The sequence below is a fragment of the Microtus pennsylvanicus genome, chromosome 1 (assembly GCF_037038515.1).
Source record: "Microtus pennsylvanicus isolate mMicPen1 chromosome 1, mMicPen1.hap1, whole genome shotgun sequence".
NCBI classification, from domain to species: Eukaryota; Metazoa; Chordata; class Mammalia; order Rodentia; family Cricetidae; genus Microtus; species Microtus pennsylvanicus.
Window position 1 is genome coordinate 77252860 of NC_134579.1, and position 9475 is coordinate 77262334.

Sequence of the window (9475 nt, forward strand, 5' to 3'; positions counted from 1 at the left end):
GAGCCCTGAGCGGCATCCTTTCGGAGGATCCGGAAGCCAGGTGATCCTGGACGCTGGTGCAGCTTTGGCCTCGGCTCCAGGACTTCCTCGGTCACCGTGCATCCATAACACAGCTGCCTCTTTCCTTCCACGGGTGCACACTTGGACTAAGAAAGGGCTGTGTTTCTGCAGCCCTTGTGCCTGTCATCCTTTCTATGGGCCCTGGGGCATGGGGAAAGTCTACAGCTGGGGAGGAATTGAAGCCCTGTGTGCATACAGATCCAGAACAGATGTTTCCTGAGGAAACACGGAGGCCTTCATGGAGATCATACCTCAAAACTCTGGCACTCTGACCGGGACCAGAGGTAGGGCCTCCGGCAGGCAGGTGCTTCAGCATGCATCAAGGTTGTCAGGAACATCTTGATGGCAGGAAGGCCTAGATCTGCAGCCTCTCATGTTTCTAGGCCCCTGAGAAACCTAGTCAGGTCAAGGGGGCTTGAACTGGATGGCAGAGTCGCCCAGAAGACAAAGAGGCCCAAGGAATTAGGCAATCAATCATTCGGCCATGTTGCCTTCTCCCTCTCTCAGGCTAGACCTAGGAGGGGGTCTGCATGGGGAGTCTGGTGGACTCCCCCCAAGCTCCTCTGCAGTCCTTCTGGAGATTTGTCCTTGATTTTCTCAAGCCAGAACCCTCATCCTTCCCAACCCCTAAACTTTAACCTGCAGGGAGTGGCTATAAGCCTCAGAAATGGATAGGCCCATGGATGACAGCCACCCAGACAAGGCCCCTGGTGCACGGATGTCTGGATCCCAGCAGCAACAGACATGGGGCAGGTGCAAACCCCCATCGAGACACTTGAGCAGCAGAACAGGAGTGAATTCCAGCTCAGCCTATGCGGTGTTGATAGTTGCCTTTGGAGCCTTTGCCTACAAAGACAACAGATTAGGGATCAGGCTAACATGGCCCAAAGTGTGGGAGAACCCAGTATTGAGGCAGAGTGGCTTCCGCTCTGGGACACAAGCAGGCCCACAGCTCACTTCTTCATACTTGGTCCTCCAGTAGAAACGGGCTTCTCTATCCACGTACAGTAGCAGCAGGTCACAGAGGAAGGTGACCTGGAAGAGGCAGGACCTATCATGTTCCAGATTCCTCAACTCACCTCCGTCAAGCCAAGCCCTCACCCGGGACAAAATACGCAGGTTCAGTGGGTGCCAGCAGGCCCTGGCTGGCAGTGACTGCGGCCCAAATCAACCTTAGATTCAGACTTACCATGCCCAGCCAAGCTGCTCCAGTGCCCACTGTGATGGCCGTTGGAATGAGTGCAAACTTCCCTGCCTGAGAGACCCGGGTTGAGTCTCTGGGGCTGGGGCTGTCCCCCTAAGCTTCCACAGCCCCTTCCTCTGGTCTAAACTTTACCTTCCCAGTGACAAGAATGTCAAAGCGGATCCCATAGAGCTTGAGCAGGCTCCGGGCCTCCACACCCGAGGCTTCCCACCAGTGATTGGCTGTCCTGGGGAGAGCAAAGGAGGCGCCGTTGGTTTGCATCCTCGTTGGTTTGCATCCTGCATTTCAGGCTGGATTATCTATCCATGGACTTTACCGGCCCAACCCTAAGTCCTAAATCTTAGGCCCCGTGTAGGTGTTAAGGACAGGGGAAAGCAACCCAGAACCTGGTTAGGGCCTGAGTGGAGGAAGATTGCTGCCTACTGAGGGTCAGGGAGGGGCATGGAGCTGAAATAGATGCTGGCAGCAGGTATGGGAGAAGGAAGGTGGGGTGGAGGTGAGGGCTGTCAGAACCCCTAGGCTGCAATTCCTTTCAGCACAGAACTGGAGATGAAAGTGAACGTAGGTGCTGTGGCAGGGCTCGGGAAGGGACTCTGCACAGAGAGAAAGGTGCCAGCAAGGGCCCACGGGCACAGAAGCCACCCTATAAGGTTGTAAGAGCTGGGGAGCCAAGCGCAATAAGTTATACCTTATGGCCAAGTGTGCCCACCTGTTCCAGTGTGTGCTAAAATGATATTACGTGGCAGGAGGAGCCCAAGATTCAGGCTGGGAAACTGAAAACATGACAATACCTGCAATTTAAGGTCTCTTTGTGCCTCTGGGGTGGGAAAATACAGATTTGGGAACATTGCTAACACAGTGGGGGGGGATATAAAATCTTAGATTTGATCTACCAGCACCTTTTCCTAGCTTCCTTCCTCTTTCTCCACCCTCCTCTCCTTCCTTCCATCCCTCCTCCATTTGCGAGGTTGTCCCAGACTTGCTATAAAGCCAAGTACAACTCTGACCCCTAACCCTCCTTTCTCTGCTGCCCAAGGGCTGGGACTAGGATTACAATCATGCACTGTGACCAGCTAGCCAATGTCTGGAGTTTCTGTGACAATGGGACAGTGGTCATGTGGAAACATCCCTTGAGAGTGTTGGGAAGGGATGAGGATCCAGTATCTGACATTTACTCTCAAACAGTCCTGAGGGCCTGGGTCCAATCTCTAGTGCTGCCAGGGAAAGAAAAAGCAACGCTATCAAACCCCAGGTCAGAAGTATATGAATATATGTGCCACTAGTCTGAATTTTTCCACTGATATTTTTTTGAGAAGCTTTTAGATAAAGTCCTATAGGGAAATTAAAGATGAAAGGTATCTGTGCTCTGGAGAAGCAGGGCCATCTGCGAGAGGCTGTGCCAAGATCTGCAGTGGGAAGCCTGTACTGACAGGTGAGTGAGGGGAGATGGAAGGGAGCTGGGGCCTGGGCGCACCCGTGGGACCCTTGCACATACAGTAGAGATCCTGTGGTCTGAGTTGGGCGTGCTCTGATCTGTGGTCGCAGGGAGGTAGGTGGAGAAGGTACTAGGCCAGGAACAGCAAGCCAGGACTATGGCAGCAAGGGCCATACCTGAAGTTGTAGCCCCTCTCCTGAAGCTGGAAGGAGTACTGGGGACGGCAGTCAGAGCCTCTGGTGTCCAGGTTGCAGTCCCAGTGGATTCTGATGGCCACAGCGCCACCCTGCACACAACACTTTTCTGTTCCCCTTGTAGATGGGCGTGAGACCCTAACCCTGAGCTGCAGGAACTCTGCCCCCAGATGACTTACCAGCAATGCCAAGTCCTCAAAGTCCCCTCCAGCCATGGCCACAAGGTCCCCAATGCGGAAAACTGGACAGTACAGGCTCGAGTGTGGATCGTAGCGACAATGCTTGAAATAGGTGCTGTCCCAGGTATCTAAGGCATTGGTTCTAGAAAGGACAGTGATAGGGATCAGATGACCCAAGAGGCATGGAGGATCTGGGCTCAACCAAGACCTGCCCATGCTTACTTGGAGAAGTTGAACTTGCTGAAGGTGACAGTATTTTTTATGAAAAGTGTGAAGTTCTTGGCCTGAACTAGGAGGGGCTTCCTGAAGAGAGATGATATACTGGTATCCGTTTGCTTATCCTGGGCCCTCCCCTGGGAGAAAAGAAGACTTACCTGGGCACGGCACCACTCTCCACCGGGCACCAGCTCCAGATCTCACAGGTCCTGTGGGTTCCGTTGAACACCACACACTGACCCGTTTTTATGCCTTGAAAACACAAAGTGAGCTCCAAGGCCTCAAGTCTCCGTGGGTTCTGAGGAGGGTGCGGGGCATGGGCTTGTTGGCAGGATGAGAGGGTGCACAGACAAGCACAGCAGGGCTTGCGGGGACCACACAGCATTCCCTCCCCTCCCCTGGTTCCAGTAGAGGTGCCAGAGGACCAAGCCCACAGTTACCATGGCTGTGCGTTCCTGTCTCCCCTTCAGGGCAGTCCGTGTCATCCCAGCAATTGGCCAGAGGAACGGAAGGGTGCTGAGGTAAGAGAGACTCTAGTCACCAACCGCACAGACTACAAGGCAAGACCCCTGGGATTCCTCCCAGGATATCCTGGGTCAGGAAGCACAGGGAAGTGACAAGCTGTGAGCTGGAGGGAGAAACCAACATCCTTCTGTGAGATGGGGTACAGGGCTGTATTCCAAGAACAGAGGAGACTCCGCTCTCCCGACAATTCCGTCCCTGAGAGTTCACAGAGGCCCAGCTCTTCTGCACAGCTGGGATAACAGAGCAGAGGTGGTGCTGAAGAACCATTGCATGACAGGCTAGTGGTGCCCAATATAAGGCAGCGTAGCTGTCGAAGAGCAGGGCCTACAGTCATAGGGGGCTGTGCAGGGAGGAAAGTCCCACACACCCGCTAAGGTCAGTCTTTTCTGCCAAACATGGACATTGTGTCTCCATAAACCCAAAGAGTCATGGGGAGCACTATGAGGTAAAGGTAGCTTCCGGGGGGGTCCCCAACCTGAGAGAGGAAGGCAGCCTTGAGCTTCAGAACCCCTGTGGAGACTCAGCTCATGTGGAACGCTAGGAGGACCACAGCACCATGGAAGCAAGAATGGTCGAGGGACTGAAAAGCCGCGAGACTTAGGACTTTTGTGAAGGATGGGACCGTGACTGGCAGCAGGTGTCACAGTAGTGCCACTTTCTCTGCCTTTGCTGTCCCCATCTGTGCCTCACTGTATCTCCAGATCCTCCAACCAGACTCCATGGTGAGATGTGCGCACCTCTACTCAGCGCCTAAGGAATGAGAGACTGGGGGTCTTTTCCATGCCCCATTCTTGCTACCTTCTGCTCATACATCAAGTCCAGCTTCTTAGCAGGACTCAGAGGGTCCAGGAGATCTTGGGTTGTGCTTTTTGTGACCTAGCTCTAGCCTGTGCTCCAGCTCACTGAGCGGCAGGTATCCCTGGAGATACCTCACCCCCTCACACAGCCTGGGCCTCTGCCCAAGGGGCGACCTCTGCCCTGGCATCCTGTTGCGGACACAGTGACCCAGGTCACCAGCTCCTTTAAGATTTAGTCCACACATTTCCCTAAGTCTCCCCACTGCAGCCTCTGCCTCATGGGCACTGTAGAACCGGCTGCCTTGGCTGGGCCAGAGCTGCAACTTGAGGTACAGGGAACTGGAGCTCTGCCAACTGAGCACAGGGCCTGACCTAGATGGGGGCAGGGATGCTTAAGGAAGGTTTGCAGAGGGATATGACACTCTATTGAGCACATTCTTGAAGGGCCAGGTCACTATTCTTCCAAGAACAGCTGGCAGGAACTCTGGTTATCCTCGGGGAACGGGTCATCAGACCGGGTGAGCTACTTCCCAGTCATGGGAGGTTCACTGGAAGAGCCAGAAGCCTCAGACAAGGAAGAAGGAAAAACCGTGTGCTTTCTAGAAAGTGGATGTGGAGGTTTAGTGAAGTTTTGGAGCTACATGTTAAACCTGGAGTCAACATCCTCTACACATGGGGAGGTGGGGTATGGCCTGGGCTCCCCGAGGGACACACATGCATCACCTTCTTTATGGATAGGGCTCAACTGTGGGCGTGGGACACCCCCTGAAACTATAATGTGACCAGATACCAGAGCCTGGAGTCGAGTGAGCAAAGGCTGGACTTGAATGTGGGCTTGAGTGGACAGGGTCATGACTTACACACATAAGCCACGGTTGGTGAGAGCTAGTGTGTCCTTTGAAAGACTGTCTGGAATATTTCCAAACGCGAGAAACAGACAAGAATGAGGCAGAAGGCTCAAACATGAACACGCGTGGACCGAAAAACACCCAGAGATCATAAATTATCTGAAAGCGAAAGCAGAAGCGTGCTAGCTCATTCCCCAGACGAAAGCTGACTCGGGATACGTTACTAAAAGCCGACAAAGAGAAGTGCTCTCCCAGCTTGCCTGCTGCTGTTAGTGCCTTCCTGAGTGTGTGCCTGGCTAACCCAGAGGCAGGACCAGCATGGGAAAGAGAGGTCTGCTGCTGTAACCCACACTTGGGGTGCTTTTGAGCAAGTGACTGAAACTTGTGTACCCCAATCACCTAATGGGAGTTATAGTACTTCTGGTAGACGACAGATGTAAAGACTTGGTGAAATGATTTCTAGAAACATTTAGCCCGTTGCCTGGCATAGATAAACCAGGCTCAGAATGAGCCTTGAGCCTTGTGTGGAGGAGAAAGGAGTCGGCGGTGGAGAGAGAAGCAGGGGTGCGTTAGAGGTTCTGCACAGACTTACCTCTGGGCATCTGCCCTGGACTTGAGCTGGTGTCACGAGGAAATTGGTCACCAGGAAGAACACATTCTCTCCCTAGAAGGCAAGACTGGAGGTTGGCTTGAGTTGAACTCCACCAGTTGAGGGGCCAGAAGCTGACAGCCTGTTTTGTTTGCTTTTTGTTGCACTCGGCGCTGGGAATGGAACCCAGTATCTCAGGCCTGCTGGGCCAGTGCTCTCCCGCTGAGGTATAGCTCAGCCTGGTAGCCTGGATTCCGCGGGACTATTTTTTGGCCCCATCAAGTTACCAGCTTTGTGCTGCAGTGATGACCAGCAAGGCAGGTAAAGCTGGCTGGGTTTACGGCCTTTCCTGAGCCCAAGGAAGCGCCATGCCTCTATCCATATCTTCCTTCTGAGCTTCATTTCAAACTCTCATGCACTCATCCATTTCTTTTGCAAGAACCTCCTGGACCTAAACACTGAAGATCGAAAGTGGGGCAGACATGGACAGCTGATCACGGGCGCAACAGTCCGGCAGGGGAGTGCTTGTGCAGAAAGCTAGCGCCACCTACAGCCAGAAAATGGTCAAGGCTCTGTAGCTACCTTTGCGTCACCCACGCTCCATAATACCCTTCACTTAACGCGCCTATAGGTGACCGCAATCACTCATTGGTTCACAGAACTAATTTGGAATGAAACTGGCCCGTGGTGGTGCGCTAGGAGAGGCTACAGACATTTGTTTATGTCTCCTCTGGAGATGTCGCACAGCAGCTGATAGTCGGAGCCAGGTCAGCTGGGTGGAGGGAGAAGGGAAGATGAGTGGGGGAGGGGAGAGGGAGAGCCAGATTACACCCTGACAGGCAAATACAGGAAAAGCCATGCATCACCCACAAGATGGCCAGCTTCTTCCTCCCTGCACCTATCCAAGACAAAGGCCTGGTAAGCTTATTTCTTTTCTGCCAGAAGGGTCCCCTTCTGCATGAGTGGTCTAGACCAGTCCAGTATGTTTAAGGCTGGTCCTGAACACGTCTCATTTTGTATGAATCTATGGGCCTATCAGCTTCCTCTGTTGGGAGAAGTCCTTCAGCCAATGGCCTTTGAGATGCTGGACTACTTTGGGCGTGGCCGTGTGCACTATAAAAACAGATATAGAAATGTGCGCTCTCTCTCTCTCTCTCTCTCTTTCTCTCTCTCTCTCTCTCTCTCTCTCTCTCTCTCTCTCTCTCTCTCTCTCTCTCGGCTGCTGGATTTGGTTCCTGTTCCCTGCTCATGCAGAGGACTGTTGATCTGTGAGTCTACCCCCAAATAAAGAACCCTTTATTATACTCCATTCTGAGCTAGTGTGGGACTGCTTTGTTGTAATTGCCAACATTCCTCCTGTAAACTGGGCATCCTGACTTCAGGCACAGGCACCCATCCTACACCACCACAAATACTGAAGGCCAGCAGCCCTCCAAGGGAGAATGGACTTTGGTTTCTGGATACCTTCCCTCTCCTGGGAAGCCTGTGGGGGGGGCACGTTCACTTTTTTTAATATTTATTTATTATATATTCAATATTCTGTCTGCATGTATGCCTGCTGGCCAGAAGAGGGCACCAGACCTCATTACAGATGGTTGTGAGCCACCATGTGGTTGCTGGGAATTGAACTCAAGACCTTTGGAAGAGCAGGCAATACTCTTAACCGCTGAGCCATCTCTCCAGCCCACGTTCACTTTTAATAAGATTTATTTGACTGTAACTTATTTCCTGCCCTTAAGCCTTTTGTTGAGTAGTTTTATTTAATTACTTAATGTGTCTGAAAGAATGTGTGCTGTTTGTGTGCCTGATGCCCTCAGAGACCAGAAGAGGTCACTGGAACTCCTCTGGAACTGGGGCAACAGAAAGTTGTGAGCCCCATGTGAGTCCTGGGAACAGAAACAACCCATATCTCCGTGAGAGCAGCCAGTGCTCTTAAGAGCTGAGCCACCTCCCCAGCCCCTTGCCTTTTAATTCCTTCATCAATGGAAAAAATTAAACCTGACCCAAGATCCCTAAATGGGAACAAGGGAACTCCAGAAAGTTCAAACCCTGAACTCCTGTGCAAAAACTCCAAGCAAAAATCTTGTGCCCAAGATACTTCAATCCTTATCAGGTGTATCTTTGTGTGGGCGATGGACGGGTGGGTATGATTTTTTTTTCTTGATGGTATTAGGAACTGATCCCAGGAAGTTATGTCTACCAGGCCATTGCTCGGATTGACTTGGCACTCTACTGAGGGGCCCTTCCCCTTTCCCAAGCCCTTCAGCCACCCACCGGCACCACAGGCATCCTGTGTATCTCATGCACAGCTGCTGCGAAGACGCTGTCTGTGGCTGAAGGACTCCGGACCTACCTGTGATGGCTTCACGAAGTCAGCCACATCCCACAGCCGGTTCTCTAGTTCCTTAATCTGGGCCACAGAAACCCCTTTGAGTTTAGTGATGACAGAAATCTGGGGGTCCAAGTCCAATTCCTGGTAGCCTTTTTTGGCCAAGAGGGCCCACCTGGGGAGAAGGTGATGGACAGTCATGTGATGGGATGAGGAGTGGCTAGGTCTATAACACTGGGCTGTCTTGTGTCCTCCAGAGGCTCCTAGCCCAGCATGGGGGCCTCGCCCTTCCGTCCAGAGACCCAGAGCAGGTGGAGCCCTCAGATGGAGCTGTCAGCACGGCCACTTTTCACATGTCAGTGCCTCCCAGCAAACCCAGCTCCCTGCTTCAAGACATTTCAGACATCCAGCTAGCGGTCTCTCGGGGAGCCTGAGGGCTCCATTGCTCACAGACACCAGGAATTGCTGCCTCCTGCCCCCCTCCCCCAGCATCTCAGGGCAGGAGTCCCGCAATTGTGCCCAGAGACCAAGATGAGGCTGGGTCCAATATCCCATATGTGGGTCCATAGCTTCTGCTGTCTTCTGAATGGACTAAAATCCCCCCTACTGACCACCTCTTACCACCCCCATGCCCACTCTGCCACCAGCTGGACTTCTCAAAGCCAGTTCCTAGCTGTCAGCCAGCAAGGCCAGCAGCAGTCTCTGCAGCTAGCCTGGCCAGGGGCTGCTCTCTTACCCTATCACGTAGGCCACCACTCCCAGCTGAAGCAGCCTCTGAGAGACGCCCACCCGGCAGTTTCTTGTCAGCACGTACTTCTCTGTCTTGTAATCCAGAAGCCCCCAGCCCACGAGTGCTGCCACGGCAGCAGAAGCCATGTTCCCAGTCCCTGCTGGCACCTAGTGCGTGAGTCAGCAGGCAGCTGCTTCAGCTGCAGCTGAACTGGGAGCAGAACAGCCATGCATGGGATCCAGGCCAATGTTAAAGGGACATCTCCACTCGGCCGGATTTGACTCCTGGCTCAGTCCCAAACCCCAGGTGATCTAGGCCTCCCATCCCGGCCGGAGTCCCTGGGTTGGATCCTATACAGACAGAAAGGAG

The 9475-nt window shown here is 53.1% G+C and overlaps 1 protein-coding gene across 1 annotated transcript; it reads right to left on the reverse strand.

The window, feature by feature from the left end:
* Positions 1–692: 692 nt before the first annotated feature.
* Positions 693–9292, reverse strand: P2rx6 (purinergic receptor P2X 6). Its single transcript, XM_075970095.1, has 12 exons — positions 9113–9292; positions 8401–8551; positions 6051–6122; positions 3729–3804; positions 3447–3540; positions 3295–3375; positions 3073–3214; positions 2876–2985; positions 1397–1490; positions 1250–1315; positions 1018–1095; positions 693–906 (listed from the first exon to the last, which is right to left on the reverse strand). The coding sequence occupies exons 1-12, from the start codon at positions 9250–9252 to the stop codon at positions 871–873; spliced, it is 1140 nt and encodes a 379-aa protein (XP_075826210.1). The 5' UTR covers positions 9253–9292; the 3' UTR covers positions 693–870.
* Between the last annotated feature and the right edge of the window lie 183 nt (positions 9293–9475).